General features: G+C 42.2%; 1 protein-coding gene across 1 annotated transcript; it reads left to right on the top strand.

Annotated features, from left to right (window-relative positions):
* The first annotated feature begins 3473 nt into the window (after nucleotides 1-3473).
* Nucleotides 3474-6721, top strand: mymk (myomaker, myoblast fusion factor). Its single transcript, XM_070965382.1, has 6 exons — nucleotides 3474-3608; nucleotides 3803-3917; nucleotides 5116-5264; nucleotides 5652-5768; nucleotides 6148-6288; nucleotides 6521-6721. The coding sequence occupies exons 1-6, from the start codon at nucleotides 3474-3476 to the stop codon at nucleotides 6719-6721; spliced, it is 858 nt and encodes a 285-aa protein (XP_070821483.1).
* The last annotated feature ends 10113 nt before the right edge of the window (nucleotides 6722-16834 follow it).

Genomic DNA, 16834 nt, shown 5'->3' on the forward strand with positions numbered 1-16834 from the left:
GGTCAGGTCAAAATTTATGACAGCGTGATTGACAGCGTGATTGTACATGCAAACAGTACAAGCAGTCCCCAAAGACACGCACTCTTAACGAAATATAAACAGAACTGCATGTGCAGCGACTGTCTGTGTGTGTTGTGGAGCATGTTCGGGCCTTTAGCCTTTCTCCAACTTTCACATGGTACATTCCAAAGTCCACCCCAGACTTGACCTCGTTGACCAAGTCTTGGAGGGTGGGTATGGGCTTGGGGTGGGGTCATCTAAGGTCATCTGACTCATGCCATCAATGACAGTTGTACTAATGAAGACTTGCTCTACTCTCATTGTAGCAAATTACTTTTCACCCACAGTGGGACACGTGCACATTCCTCTGACAGAGAGTGCAGCCTGCAACCACAGTGATGCCAGTTCAGCTGCACGAATGGCACTTATGTCATTATGCTGAGCTAAGGGTTTTAATGTGTGCATATTACAAAATACAAACTACTTTATAAACTACGTGTTCTTACACAAACACTTATCGGCCTGTTGGGTTCTAGATGGGAACACAAAGATTGCAGACCCATTTGAAACACAAGAGGAGCTTTAAATCTGCAGAGAAGTTCCCGGCAGAGGGCGTGGTTAGGCCACATCAGCGTTTCCAAAACCATCACGCCTGAGAGTTTGTTTCCAGCCCCGTCCCCGGCAGCTCAGGTTACTGAAACACTCTGAGAATCTGAGGCGTGGGGTGAAACCCCTCAGCAATACTGCACCCTTTGTGTCGCTGCCTCAACACCATGAGCAGGTGTAACAGCTGAGAGGAGGGCAACTGCTGCCTCAACCCCATCATGGGATCGCTTAAGACGTTCATACTGGAAACCTCGCTGGGAACAACAGTGCAGAGTCAAATATGGCTTCACTAAGAGGAGGTAACAGAAATTAGCCTTATATGGCAGGTGACCACTGATTATATAAAATGTTGGACTTTCAAGAACTTCAAGAGCAACTCACATAGTGCTTTGACTCCACTACGATTTAAAAGGGTCAGTTCTCTCATATTACAAAAAACCTAATTTTCCACTTAGTTCTTGTGGTTATACACTGTTCTTCATGGGTCTAATTGTTCTCAGCTCTTTCTGGACTTTCCTCAGTCCCTCTCCAATCAAGGTTTTTTGTTCATTAATTGTGCATTTACACATGGATGTCCAGTTTGAGTAAGTTTCCTACAGACCCTCTTTGGGTCTCCAGTCTTCAACTGTATGCAGACATGAAGACTGTTTTGGTTTTATGTTTCCAAGTTTTGACATTTTGGCCTCCACCTCAATACTGTATGTGAATGCAATCTTGTTTGTGACAAACAATTAAAAATTTACAATAATGTGTCACTCAAGAAACAATGTCCAAGTTTCTTTGGGACATGTAATCCATCCATCCATTTTCTATGCCGCTTATCCCTTTCGGGGTCGCGGGGGGGCCGGAGCCTATCTCGGCTGTCAACGGGCGAGAGGTGGGGTACACCCTGAACTGGTCGCCAGCCGATCGCAGGGCATATACACACAACCATTCACACTCACACCCAGGGGCAATTTAGAGTCACCAATCAACCTAATGAGCATGGAGGAAGCGGAGTGCCCGGAGAGAACCCACGCATGCACGGGAAGAACATGCAAACTTCACACAGAAAGGCCTGACCCGGGAATCGAACCTGTGACCTTCTTGCTGTGAGGCACGCGCACTACCTGCTGCGCCACCGTGCAGCCGGGACATGTAATGTGTAGCTATTATTTTTTTGATGAGCTGAGGGGTTGTCTGCTGCGCTTTTTGATGATGTGGACTAAGCTGATATCCCTTTTGAGTGTGAGTGCCAAGACTTTTGAATGACGCTGTATTTGGGGCCAGAACTACATTTATGACATTAGGGATGAATGGAAATGGCCATTATTAGGTCAGTCTGTTTTTCAAATGCCAAGAGAGCAGCAGTAGAGTCAGCTGTGTCGTCAGAATCATACTGAGATGAAAAATGAGAAAAATGAAAATGAAAACTTGCGTGTTTTTTTACTGCTCTCTCACTGCCAGAGCAGCAGACTGGGGCATTTTCCACACCAGAAGTATTTACCACCCTGACCAGTGCTGGGTGAATGTCTTTACTTTAATGGGACTAACTCAGCAGGCTGGGCTCAACGCCACGTCACATGGCCACAACAAACAGAAGCCCATGACAGCTGTTTTAATGTCCTCTACAAGATTCCATCTGTTGACTTGGAGTGGTACTCAAGACTTGGTTAAAATCTAATTTGAAAAAAAAAAAGAAAAATCTCAGTGTTTCTTTTAATCAAATTGAGCACTATATTGTTTTAGTTGTTTTTTTATTATTATTATTATTATCATTATTTGAGTTCAAATTATAAGAGGATGAAAATCCACTCTCCAAAGGAAGTGAGAAGTAAAAACTACAAACTGTCTCCAAATAGCAGTGAGCAAACATGTTGTCTGTAGAAAGTTGGACTCACCAACTGCACATTTTTTCCTCTCTCATCCAGCTGATATAAAGCATCAGAGACTGGCCTGAAAGCATTGCTGACTGAAATTCAAGCTCTACTTCTTGTCGCCATGCAAAGCTGTCTAGACAATAACTGAAACTACATGCTGACCTCCATAAGGAGATGATATTTCAGATAGCAAGTCCAGATCATTTGTGGGATTCAGTGTCCCACACGCTAAATGGACTGTTCACCAAAATCCTTCAGTACTTTCAATAACATTTTTTAAAATACTTTTCATCTTAGATTATAGCATGGCAACTGTTGTATGGGTAACAGGAAGAAGGCCACAAAGTGAGAAAGCTTCTTTGGCACATATGCAGGGTGAGCGTCATTCACTGAACTGAATGGGAACTGTCTTGAAACATGGCATCCATATCCATATCATTAACTATGTACTGAATCATTTAGTATGAACAGTACAAGCATAATTGCTCAAGGATTGATGGCTGCCATAGTAGGTCTTATTCCAACTTCATGTTCAGTCACAACCCCATTTTGTTTACTGCCACAAACAGCTAAAACAATCACTGAGAGTAATTTAGCTGACCATGTTCATCCCCGTCTCAGAATAGTCTACAGATATGCTACAACATGGTGTGCTAGCCCTTGCCCCTCCCATGTTGCACTGGTATGCAAACAGCTGCCCAATCATGACACTGCACATACAGGCCTCTGTGGACCTGCCAGCCCGGGGGACATTTAAACTTTAAAGGACCAAACTGGACAGCTGGGTGTGTTCAGGGTGCGTGGGAGTGTATGTGCTGCATATGCATTCTCTAGTTCAGCCACACACTACTAGACTCAACCATCACACACAATAAGGACTAAGGGACCAGAGGACATATTCTTTCCTAGTTGACATCCCACTGTGTACACAGCTCACACTTTATCTTCGTCACTCATTCCTATCAAATACACAGTTTGTATTTGAGTTTCGTTTGCTTTCTCTCCACCATGGGTGCATTTATTGCCAAGATGCTGCTTCCTACAGTCAGCAGCCTGGTGTTCCTGCCTACAGCCAGCGTGGCAGCCAAGAGGGGCTTCCACATGGAGGCCATGGTGTACTTCTTCACCATGTTCTTCACTGCGGTGAGAATACGCTCAAGGCTTAAGTTCGTTTTTTTTCTGTGTGCTATTTGCTGTTCAACTCACCGGCATTTGATTTAATCAGCATTAGTATCCTGGAAGTTGTAAAGAGTTTATACGAGTAGAAGTAAGTTTGGGGTTCAGCAGCGTTTTTCTGAATCTGAATCCAGTATAAGAACTTCTTTGTCTTTCTTTAGATCTACCACGCATGTGATGGACCAGGCCTGTCCATCCTGTGTTTCATGAGATATGACATTCTGGAGTACTTCAGTGTTTATGGGACAGCTCTGTCCATGTGGGTCACACTTATAGGTAAGTCCTCATACAGTCTGTCACACTCTACATACGGTACAGAATGTGTTTGACTAGTTACTGGTTGCAGCAGCTTTACTGTCTCTTTGTGTTATTACATAATGAATGGCCAAAATCACGACCTTGAGAAAGACGTTAAGGTCCAAGCCTGCTCACGCAATGACCACCTTATGTCTTCCCATTTGTCTTCATTCAAAAATCTATCATTGCATCAGTTTCTTTTGTTGATCTTTCTGACAAATAGGATATTTTGTACACACTCAAGCTAAAAAAACTCAATTATTTCATATGATCATCAAATACCAATATAAGTATTCAACAGCTACACTTGCAAAGCACAAGGTAAAAAAAAAAACAGCTCTGCAACAGTTGTTGATAACATATGTAGTGTCTTTGAAGTCAAATCACGTGTTCAGACATGCTTGCTGTTACTTTCTCATATGATCACACACACACACACACACACACACACACACACACACACACACACACACACACACACACACACACACACACACTCCTCTCCCATCTACCCATCTAAGCCCCTGAGGTTTAGCAGAAAGGGGCTTTAAATCATGTGCTGTAAAGGTCCAACTGCTTCAACAGCTGACCTCACTGATTGGTTCTCCCTCTTTGTCGGATGGTGCACTGCGTGTAAAAATGATTGGCTAAATATCAAATCCAAGCTGAGCTTCAAAAATCAGTGAATAGAGAATATTTTCATTGAAATGGACACAATGCAAACCATCTGTTGTGCCCGGGCCAATGTATTCGAGAGCTGTTCTGATGTGGCGCATTGATTTGGATTGATTTGCAAGTCCATTATTGCCTGGCAGGTAAGCCTCCAGGATATTTGGGGGATGAGAATATTCTCGTGTATTTTTTTTTTTTCATGCTTCAGCTGTTAAATATTACATAACATGCAAAATATCCTCGTGGAAGACACCAGAATGCAAACTGAATGCCGAACTTAAACCCTTCAGACTCTTAAGCTTCATACTGGATTTATGGGATTTCTAAGAGCTTCGAGGTCCCTAGATAAGTAAGGACAAGTGTAAGTTTGGTTATCATTAAACAAGAATTAGCTTGCCTGTTTGGTATGAAAAATAAATGCAACACTGTTACATTAATTTTTCAGTGGCCCAGTGGAAAAAGTATGACTCCTGTCTCACATGCAGCATGTGTGTCCTTGTCCCAGCTCTGGGCGACTTTGATGAGCCCCAGCGCTCCAGTATAACCATGTTTGGAGTGTTGACGACCGCTGTGAGGGTTTACCAGGATCGCTGGGGCTATGGGATATACTCTGGACCTATCGGATCAGCTGTGTTCATCATCACTGTCAAATGGGTGAGTGGCCTTAGAATGGCAGGCTCCTGTCCACAGTCAGCTTTGAGTTGGTGTTAAACACAGTGTCTTTATTCTACTCCATCTCCTTCATTCTTTTCATTAATTCTTCTTATTTACCATGTTTCACATCTTCTCCTTCGTGACCTCCACCTTTGGCCAGTTTTACTTTTCTTGTCATTTTATTCTCTTTCCACTCTTTCCTCATTTTTCTTCTTCTCTCCTCAAAAGCTCTCCGATCCTTTTCTTGCACTCTTCTTTTTCTCTACCCTCGCCTCCACTTCTTCTTCTCCTTCCTTGGCCCCTTCTCTTTCCTCTTGCCATCAAATCAACCAATCTCCCTCTTGAATTTCATGTGTGTCTAATCTTTTGATATCATTGTAATTTCAGCTGCAGAAGATGAAGCAGTTGAGGGCGGTGTATCCAGAGAAGAAAGTGTACACACAGCAAGTCGGTCCGGGCTGCTGCTTTGGTGCTCTCGCTCTGATGCTGCGCTTCTACTTTGAGGTGACGATCATCATAGTAGCACTAATACGAACACCTACATATCAGAAAATACCAAACTCTTGGTATAGATAGTGAGATTGTTTTTCGCCGTACATTCTCACTTATATTGTTAAACTAGATAATCAATTTCCACCTTGTTTATAGATATTTCATAAGTAATCCATTAACCAATCACATAATGTTTTGAGTCCTATTTAAGAGTCTGAAGTTGCTCATGTGCAGCTTTATCTTTTAACAAAAATATTGTTTGTCTTGTTTATTAATATACAACTTAAAAGGCAGCCAGCTATCGAGTCACATATCATCACATGTTGGAATAAATGAACTCTGACAAATTAAATCACCTTAAGTAGAATATGCTGTATTCTTTCCCCTGTAGGAGTGGGACTATGCCTATGTCCACAGCTTCTACCATCTTTCTCTGGCTGTGTCCTTCATACTGCTGCTGCCAAAGAAGAACCGCTATGCAGGGACGGGACAAAATGCTGCAAAGCTCAGCTGCTTCACTCTCTGCTGCTGCGTATGTTACATTTATTTTATGTAAATAAGAAGGAGAGCTGAGGCTCAGAGCACCTGGACAGGGCATATGAGGGCAGGATGATAGATTAGATTGCATGGACTAGATAGAAAGTGAAAGGTTGTATTATTTAGTTTATAAACTGACTGTGTAGTAGCAGCATCATCCGCTGTCAGTCAAGCTCAAATGTCCTTTATGTCGCCCTAATACTGCCTCCTCATTGTTCCCTCTCCAGTCCATGTCCCCTGGAACTTCTAAAGAGAAGACAGGCAAGCCAAAGAAGTCGTCATCTCGGACCGTGTGGACAGTCCCCACGGAGAAACTGTGGACACGAGGCTGTAGTACTCCCACCCTGCCTCTTTACAACCCCCCACCTTCCACACCTATCAAAGGGACCAGTATCAGCAAGCTCAAAGAGATGAACGGCTGGAAGTGAACCCAAAAACTGTCAGGTCCAACGTAGGAGGACTTCATCCTGAAGAACAGGCAGAGATAGTGGTGGGCTATGAGAGGTAAAAGGGAATATCACCAAATAACTGTCAGCCAAATGCTGATAAACCTGTATGTGGCTGGTAAATTAATCTGCTTTAGCAGGAAACCAACCATCATGAGGACGTTCCTTTTCTACTCCAAAAAAATCATTTTTGGCTGGTAGAATATTTAAGGTCAGCAGTGACTGTTGGGAAACCACCAGCTACTGTAGCCAGCATGTAAAGGAAAAAAAGCACCCTGACGAGGTTCTAAAATTGAAGGGCAAGAACAAAGGGCGAATCGGGTCTCGGGTGCCCTCAAAGACCCAATAAGAACGCAGCTGCCTGAAGCACTTGTCCAAAGTTGAGGACAGGCAGCACGCTACGAAAGAACACACACAGCACGAACAGGGAGACGGTGGCTGAGACAAGCCAGTAAAACTGACTGGAAAATTTATGAGAAGAACAAACAGGCAGATGTTTTATCTCTCCAAAATATATAAATTGTCTTTAGAAATGTTCCTCAGGGGACACCCTTCGTCTGCTCGCCTGTCTGTCCCTCCCCCTCCTCTTTCTCTTTCCTATCTCTCTCAAGGAAAGGAACCACGCGGCTGAATTCATTTGAAAGAATTACAAGACTGTAAAGCAAATTTTACTGTTTTTATACATCCTCAACGTGCCAAAGGAGCATCTCACCTTGGTGTGAAGGGAAACAGCAGCCCAGACGTCAGTCTGTAACCCGACAGAAGCATCTTGACGTGTTTCTGGATCAGCAGGTGGACTCCTCTGTCTTAACTCTAGTTCACTCACCGAGCAGCTTTGGCTATGACCTCTGTCTCCAGTGTGCTTTGTTCAGACTGTGTAATGCTTCTGGTGAAAACCTTTATTAATATGTTATTTATTGCAGTATGGAAGACTGCATATTCAGCGTAGTGTGTGTTTGTTTTTGATCATTTTGTAATATTTTCAAAATAAAATGAAATGTTGTGACCCTGTTTTTAACTGATCTATAAGGACAGGATGGAATATTAACGGGCTCGACCATCCAATCCATTATCATAACGCAGTGATATGTGCTTGGCAGAAGCCGACCACTTTCAAAAACTCTGACTGACACATACTTCAAGGCTCACTCTAGTCTAACAACACTAATCCAATTCCAAACCCACAGATCCCCTTCCGCTTTCGCTTCAGGAGGACATGGAGTTGTGCGTCCACGCACGTCACCTGCTCCGAACACTACCCAAAGACTACAAACGTGTTCTGCGTATCTTAGACAAAACAGCCTCCAGCCAAAACGTGAATGAACTTCCCCTCCACCAGGGAATGTTTTGATCCGGGGCCAAGCCGTCAGCTCCGGTGCCCAAAGAATGGTGTTTTTGTCTGGCCTCAGAAACCTGGCTGGCTGGCTGGGCCACCGGCACGACCCGGCTGGCTGCGCCTCCCAGCCCTGACAGGACGGTAACTTGAGCCTTTTATTGCACAAGTGTGAAACACTTTTCAGCTCCTTTACGACCACTGTCTATCCACTCTACTGAGGGGCTGAAGCCCACACACATTTAAGACTGTGTTACTGTACTTGTGAAGACTTTTCACCGTCTCTAATTGCTGACCTTAACAGTACACCTACAGAAACACCAACTAAATCCTAATGTCGACTCCAAATTCAAGCTCTAACCTTAAAAGAGCCATTGTGAGAACCAGCAAAATGGTTAAACTGACCCTTAGGATGACCTGAGGTCCTCACAAGATTAGAAACATGTAATCACGTGCACACCATCTGAGGGTCTGAGCCCGCGCTTGTCCGCCGCAGGTCGTATTGGATGGCCACAGTGCTCAGCAGACGACAGTGTCAACACAATGTGCGTTGACTGACACGAGTGTGAGCGTGGTCGTCTGCACCCACATTCCATGGCGGCGTGGAATTTCAGTGGGTATCGAAATATAATAAATACATCTGAATAAATAAAAAAAATATGACTTCTACACTGGGAAAGAGCACTTTCTCAAATATTCCACATGTGGTGGCCTATTCAAAGACGGTAAAGAGAAAATGTGCTGTATCCATTTTCAATAGAGTTAATTAAGCACGATGTGAAGTGACTGCAACACACTCCGGTATGTTTGGTATGTTTGTGTTTTTAACTATGTGGTGTGGGTACTTTCGATGGTGAGTCAGCAGCCAGTGTGCCACAGGCCCCTTCTTTGCGTGTCAGTTGTTGCCACAGCTGCTGTTAATGCTGTGAGGTCAGCTGCATCTCAGAGATCCGCAGCCACAAACCATCTTCACTGATGATACTGATTACCTGTGATATACTTTGACCGACCATCAGACCCACTACCTCTGCTGAACAACAGAACCCAGCATATTAGTTTGGGTCATTGGTGAGAAGTCATTAACGTGCAAGGATTTTGACCTTTAAGAAGAAGAATCGGAGGGACAATCCCCTTTAGTAGTCACACAACTACATACATGCAAATCATACGCCATGCAATTTGGTGAAATTTGTCCTCCGTCTTTAACCCATCCTGGTCGCCTTCCTCCCCGGCAGACCAGGAGCGGCGGGCTGCCGTCCAACCAGCGCCCGGAGACCAAAACAACCCCCCCCCACACACACACACACCTCACCAGCAGAATCATCAGATCATCTTTGTTCTTTCTAAAACAAGAAATCCAACACCAATGCGAATTTAATACCCAGGTGTGCAGATTGAAACTCCTCTCTCAAGCTCTCCACACAACCGCTGGTTCAGATCCACAGACGATGAGTTGGAGCAGGATAAGACGGCTCTCTGCTTGAGCTGTGACCCTGCTGCACTTTACCAGTCAATAAATGTGCTCTCTGGTGTATCGTGAGGAATTGTCTGAGAAAGTAATACCCCTTTAGACTAATGCAGATTTGATCTGTGGTAGAACTGAAAGGGTCAGCTTCTGTCACAGTGCATCCTTTGGGAGCTTCACAACCCTCAGAGTCAGACACTGCTTGGCTTTAGAGAACAGGTGCAGTTAATATGGTGGGGAGATGAATTTAATGTTTTCAATGTTTATGAAGATGCACATACTACCTTGATACTCAAGAAAAAAGACAAGATATTGACACAAAGACAGTAAAAAAGCTATAAGAAATAAAAATAAAGAGAGAGCAATGTAAGCGCTGAAATTACAGAACCAGTCCATAAACTTAGATCTCACATCATAGATAAAACAAGATATTGCTAGTCAAACACAGTGATGGAGCAGCCTGAGAAATACCTTCATGTGAAAATTATGCCTCTGCTGCCACCTATTGGCCAACAGGACATAATAACATCCTAAATAAAGCATAATAATGTAGTGTTTTAGAGAAGTGTTGCTACTGCTGTTTGTACTCTGCAGTCTGCCTCACTGATCTCATTTGTGTGGGAATGAATTTAAGATAATGAAGGTGTAACATGTACTTTTTGTCTTTGTAGTTTATTCTTATTGTTGTTTTTGTTTGTTGACATGAAAGAGTGTGTTTTTCTTGGACTGAATGATTTCTCTCTACTGTTTAAAGTCAAACCATACGATTGAGCTAAAGGACTATAGCTGTGTTTTTGAGTATGATAGATTTTCTTCAGTGTAAAAGGTGTTGTTGAAAGTGATTCACAATGCATATAGCAAAAGTTTAAACACATCAAATGCCCGCTGGGATAAATTTATCCCAGCGGGCATAAATTTGCCCGGCACATTTTTGCAGATGGCAGATCAAGTGCAAGTTCTGGCTCTGACACAAAGAGAAATGGATGTTAAAAGCATGTAGAAGTAGATAAAATAACATTTAGAACTTATTTGTTCCCCACTGAGTGTAATTCCACCATTGCTTCTGAGACAGGCTTCTCAGAACACCTTAAAGATCGTATTGTAGTGCAATCTCCTCTCATGTAAAGGTGGACTGGTCTTGTTCTACTGTGTGAATGGTGGTGGCAGGTGGCGTGTGGCGAGGCGTGGCCCAGCGTGGTGCACAGTTGGAGGGTCATGGTGTGACGATAGAAACCGCTTTCTTAACCTGCCATAGTCAACATAGAAGAACAACTGTAGTTCAGCATGATGACAACACTGCATACATGGGAGTGTGACAGGGCTGTCGCTGTGTTTTGATGAAATGTCAAAATCAACAGGAGGGGAAATTATCTCATGTTGCAAATCGAAGCTTGCTTTTTACATCTCGCATGTCTTTTATAAATGTTTACAGAGAAAGTTTGACTATTAAATACTCACAAGGTTTGAAATGTCTGTAGCTTGTTTTTGGGGGACTTTCATCATGGTATTATTTCTGGATGGCTAGATTGCTTTGTATGGTTTCACATGGTGTCACTTGCCAAATATGAATATTTTCTGTCTAGTTATACAAGTATCTTGATCCGCAGTTTAGGTTATTTGTTTTAGATTCAAATCCACTTTCAGAAATAAGTTGACTTTTTTTAAAAACTGAAAGGGGGAAATGGATATGTAGTCCTACTACTGTGATCATTTCTGATTGTCCCGTCAGTACCTGCAGAGGGCTCTTTGTGTTTATCTCCATCTCCTCTTGGTTTAGACACAACTTCAGCTCCTTTTGTGCTTCAGATGGCTCTTCTGATTGGCTGTTCAGAGTCATCTTCTGGAGCTTCTCACTCAGTCTAAGAGCATAATACAACACATGACTCACTTGTCTAAGTACCCTGCTGATTACATGCAGTCCTAATTTGGAGAAACAAGGAGCAGTTGTACTTTTATGCACTGACAATGAGTGTCATTTTAATTAATAAAAATATTAAAAAATTCTAATTCTAATTTAGACCATATCAGTATCACTTGTAAAGCTGGTGTGTCCCAGGATCTGAGTGAATTCTTGTGTTGCTGACCTTTGTTGATCGGAGGAGGAGGTGTAGGCCTGGATGGTGTCCATCAGTTGAATTTTGACTGCTTGTCCTGTTGGACTGGACAAAACATCGGACAAGCTGCAGCCAGGGAAAAGACTCATAAGCATAGGAGACAGCTACACACACACACACACACACACACACACACACACAATTTACTGATTTTTACTTGCACAAGCTTTGGAAAAATGAATAACAAATTCATTGTTTTCAGTAATGAAAAAATGTCTGGACCAAAAAGATCTTAATGTAATGTGTTTTTTAATGTAAAACGATTCATCTGAAATAAACCACAAAATCTGGGTTGTACGCACGCACTCTTTAACATTAACTGAATGGATAATATGAGTGGGTTTCACCCCAAAATGATAACCGACACACCAGTATCTTGATATTGGTGTGCCATATTTACTGATGGAACCAAAGTGGAAAAGTTCAAATTATATTGATCTCATTAAATGACAATTTTCTACAATGCTTTAATTGACCAAAATCCTCCAAAAATGAGTCAGTGGACACTGATATGAAGCTCTGACCTCCTCATTGGTGGGATCCAAGACCAGCATGCAGATAAAGTCCTGTCTGGCACACGTCACGTTTAGGAGCTTTCGGAAGGCCTTTGATCTGCTCTCATAGTAGTGACTGGCTGTGGGATTGTACTGGATGGCCAGAGAAAACATGTCAGCTGCCTCCTGGAAATGCCTGTAGATGCAGACACACACAAACCCACTCATAAATATACCATCTGAACAAGATTTAATGACCTTTCTCTCGAGGTTTCACTGTTTGAATGTGTTTGTGTGGGCATTAATTTGTGTATTTATGTGTGTGTTTGTGTAGTTCTGACCCATCCTGGAAGCAGATAGAGCCCAGCGTGTTGTGGAGGACTGCGAGGCGGAGCCGGAGAGCAGGGTCGTCAGGCCGCATCATCTCCTCAGCCTGCTGGTAGTCAGCCAGAGCATAACACCAATCACCCTGCTTAAAGAAACAGTCTGACACAAAACCACATACTGATAAATAAATGGATGATTCTAACCAGTGTAACTAGTTTGAAAATCAATAATATAGTTCCCAGAGTTTCAGGATTTCATACATCAGGTGTGCAATCAAATTACTAATTGTGTTAATTATTTGTTCAGTAAAATGTTATAGGACAATGAAAATTTGCCATCACAACTTTCCAGAGCCCGAGGTGACATCTTCAGACATCTTATTTTGCCCAACTAATAGCCCAAAACCCTAAAATATTCAGTTTACAATTGTATCAAATCAACACATATGAGAAGTTAGAACCAATTAATGATTCATCGCTTTAAAACTATTCGTTTTCTGTCAATCAACTAACTGATAAATTGCTGAATAATTTTTGTATTAGTGTGTTTAAGATAAGATAAATCTTTATTGTCTCCCTTGGGAGAAATTCATCTTGGACAAACAAGAGACTCAAGGGCCACAGCCACACAGCCAACCCAGATCCATGCCCCACATATACAATCAAACCACAATTGTCATACAACACACAATCCAAAGAAATAAGAAAGAAATAAGAAAATAAGAAAAATAAGAAAATGAACACAGGGCTCATTCTGCAAGCAGCTTAAAACTTAAATCCAAAATACATTTAGTGAATACATGATATTCAGTTATATAGTGAAGATTGTTGACACAGTATTAACTGTTTATTTATTGTGGCTGGAGAAGCTCTTCATACTCTACTGCTGAGGAGTGTTGATCAGGTTTGTCAGGTCGCACCTGTCTGACACTAGACACTTTCGACATGCAGGAAGTAACAGAATTCAGGCTGAGAGGGAAAATTAGCAAGTATTTTCTGATTCACAGTGTTGTTGAGCCACAGTGATGACTCAACAATTATTTGGCTTAATTTAAACCATTTTTCTGGACTGAGTGAAGATTCGTTATATACATGATTGTGTTTGTGTGCACAGTGAAGAAAGATATGTGTACACACATTCACGCACAGGGTGCAAAATTATGTCAAATGGCTAGTGAATGCTCAAATGTTACCAGCCTCACACACACACACACACACACACACACACACACACACACACACACACACACACACACACACACACAGAGTTACCCGTGAACCAAGCATCCATAGACTCACCACCTCGGTTCAGGTAGAGGCCCGCCTGGCCCTTCTCCTCCTCGATGGCCTTATTGAGAAGCAGTGTCGCCTCAGCGTAGAGGCCTCTGCTGAAGCACTGAACAGCAAAATCATTGTAGGTGAGGACCAGCTGAAACTGTGCCTCCTCTTGCACAGAGTCATCCTCTCCATCTCTGGCCTCTGCCTGACCTCCACCCTTCCCCTCCTCCTCCTCCTCACTCAGCTCCACAGCCTGGACCAGATCCTCGATGGCTGCTGTAAAGTCTTTCAGGAGTCGATACAGAGTCCCTCTGATGGACAGAGAATTAGAGTGAATGAAAGAGAATTTATTTTAACAGAATAGAATTTAGCTCAACTGGATCAAGTTGAAATGAAATTCAAATAAATCATTAAACTGAAAAGTTTGGGTCTGATTCATGTAGTTATAAACAAAGAATACCAATGAAATGTATCCTACAGATTTCACCACTCATGTCTTACCTGAACAGATAAAGTCGTCTGTCCTGTGGGCAGTTGTCCAGAGCAATATTGATCATGCAGAGGGCTTCAGGCAGGTGGCCGTTCAAAGTTCTGTCCAAGGCCTTTTGTCTGGCCTGTTCACTGGCTTCCTGCAGCTGCAGCAGAAGGACTCCAGCCTCAGGACACGCTGGGTTCAAGGCCAACGCTGACTTCACATCTTGATAACATTGTGATGTCTGGATAGGAGGGAAACCACTGATTGTGTGTTTACAATAGGTGCATTACATTTAAGACACATGCAATATGCAATTTTATATAGTATGAGTGTTCTTTAACCCAGTCTGCACCAACTAATTTTCTGTCTAAATATTTAGATACACCAAATATTAATTATTGAAATGTCATCAGATTATATTGCAAGATATGTTTATTCCAAGCACTAATTTACTAAACTAACTAAATCTTGGTCCTATTTTCATGCTTTTAGTGCGGATGCTTTAAATGTAAAGAGTATATGCCGCTGGTTTTAGTTGTATTTGAAGAGTAAGAAACCCCTGCACTTGTTACCTGATTCAGCAGTTTGTGCATTTGGGCTCTGAGGACGTAAAGCTCAGAGGTGGGACCATCTGACACCATCCAGTCGTTCACCAGCTTCAGACAGTCAGAGTGGTGGCCTGCAGCTGTCAGACAGGCCAGGCTGGGATACAAGATGCGAAATACATTAATGAACAAAGCATGTGAATTAGAAACAAGACTAGAATGAGAACTAGGGCTGTCAACGAATATTCTAAATTCAGATATATATTTGAATAGTAAAAAAATCAATCAATGTTGAAAAAAGCATCACCACCACAGCTGAATGCACTGCATGACAAACAGGAGTTAGAGTTTCTGTTGTTCTGTTGTACTGTTTAATTTTACTGGGAAAATCTGTTGAAGTCCCCCCTGCTTTTCTGATGTCCACCCTCTCTCTCGTTCCTCTCCCAATTTGGTGAGTTAAGGATTTATTTCAACAAATCCAGAGCTGGTAGTGATTGTTGGGCCCCTGAAGGATGAACCAAGAAGGTTTCGATGAGTTTTAGATCGTTTCTGTCACCTTTGAATGAAGTGTGTTTTCCATTGATAAAATTCCTGTTTCTGTAAATGGAGTCTGGTGGCTTTGGTGGGAGCGATATAACAGCTGTTTGTGGTTAAACAAAAAGACTCTTACTTTAATAAAAAGGTCCATCTCTGTAGGGACCTTTTCATAATGTTAGACACTTTGAATAAAAATCTGAGCCTGTCAGTGACAAAAACACTTTTAGTGGGTGTACATTGACAGCACACAAACACTGGGAGGGATTAAATTACTGTGCTCTCACTCAATACTGGAAAAACTTACAAAATTGTTGTCTCCATTAGTCACTTAGAGACAAAACATGGGAAAATAGGGTCCAAAATCAGATAACCAGTGACTGGAATTTCTTGTCTTTGACACTGAAATCTCCCAGGACACGTGGACTAACACCTACTGGAAACTGTGCACACGTGTCACTTTCATTGATATCTTAAAACACATATCTTTCTACTGTATATTACATCTAACGACATATACAGCATGGAACTGATGTCTTATCTCCACAGGCAGCACAAATGCACAACACTGATCGAGATCTTAGTACGCAGATTCCTGACCTTCTGACCTCGTACGCCCTGCAGCCGGGCTTCACCTCAGCAGCCTTGTTGAAGGCCTCCAGAGCCTCCAGGAAAAGGCCTCTGTCAAACAAACACTGGCCCTGAGGAAAACAGGAAAGATAACCATTGAATTATTTTTTTGTTTAGGCATTTATCTGAGAATTTCATGAATGGTACTTTACAATCACTGCAAGAGCAGAACAAAGCTGAATTCCAAGGTGAACGATATTAAGAACAAGCATGACAGAGAAACACTGGACAACAAATTAAATCATTGCACTTTTGGAATGTTACATTGAGAGTGAAACATTTTTAAAAGATTTTTTTTTCTTTTCACAAAATTTCAGTATTTATGTCCGTAAATATCAAACTAATGTATTCTACTTGGATTAAAGAATGTAAATGAAAGGTTAAAATCATCATCACACATTTATCTACATGCTTTAAGTGACAGGTTATTCATAAAAGCATGTAACAATCACGTTGCTCCAGACAGATGCATAACTCACAATTAATTGTTCCTGTTACTGTACATGTAAAAGTAACATTAAACAGTGACAACAGAGGAATGTTGTGGAGACTCTAACCTGGAGATAATAGATGAAGGCCAAACGGGTTCTGAAGGCTCCTGGCTCCTGGAGCCAGGCCCGTTTATAACAGGCTGCTGCTGACTGGAAGTCACACAGCTGCAGGTAGGCCTCAGCCTGGCTCACATACAGCTGAGTCTAAAATAATAATAATAAAAATATACCAACAGTGTGTCTGGAGCTTATTGAAACATCTCACACAAGCAGACACTAGCGAAAATACTAGTGTAAGCACACAGGTGAACTGAAAGCACAAGCTGCGTAGTATGTATGTGTCACAGGTAATTTGAGTTTGCTTAAAGAAATTATTAGGGTGTATTGAGCATTATCATTATAGCCAGGAA

This window comes from Chaetodon trifascialis, chromosome 6 (genome assembly GCF_039877785.1).
Source record: "Chaetodon trifascialis isolate fChaTrf1 chromosome 6, fChaTrf1.hap1, whole genome shotgun sequence".
Classification (NCBI taxonomy): Eukaryota; Metazoa; Chordata; class Actinopteri; order Chaetodontiformes; family Chaetodontidae; genus Chaetodon; species Chaetodon trifascialis.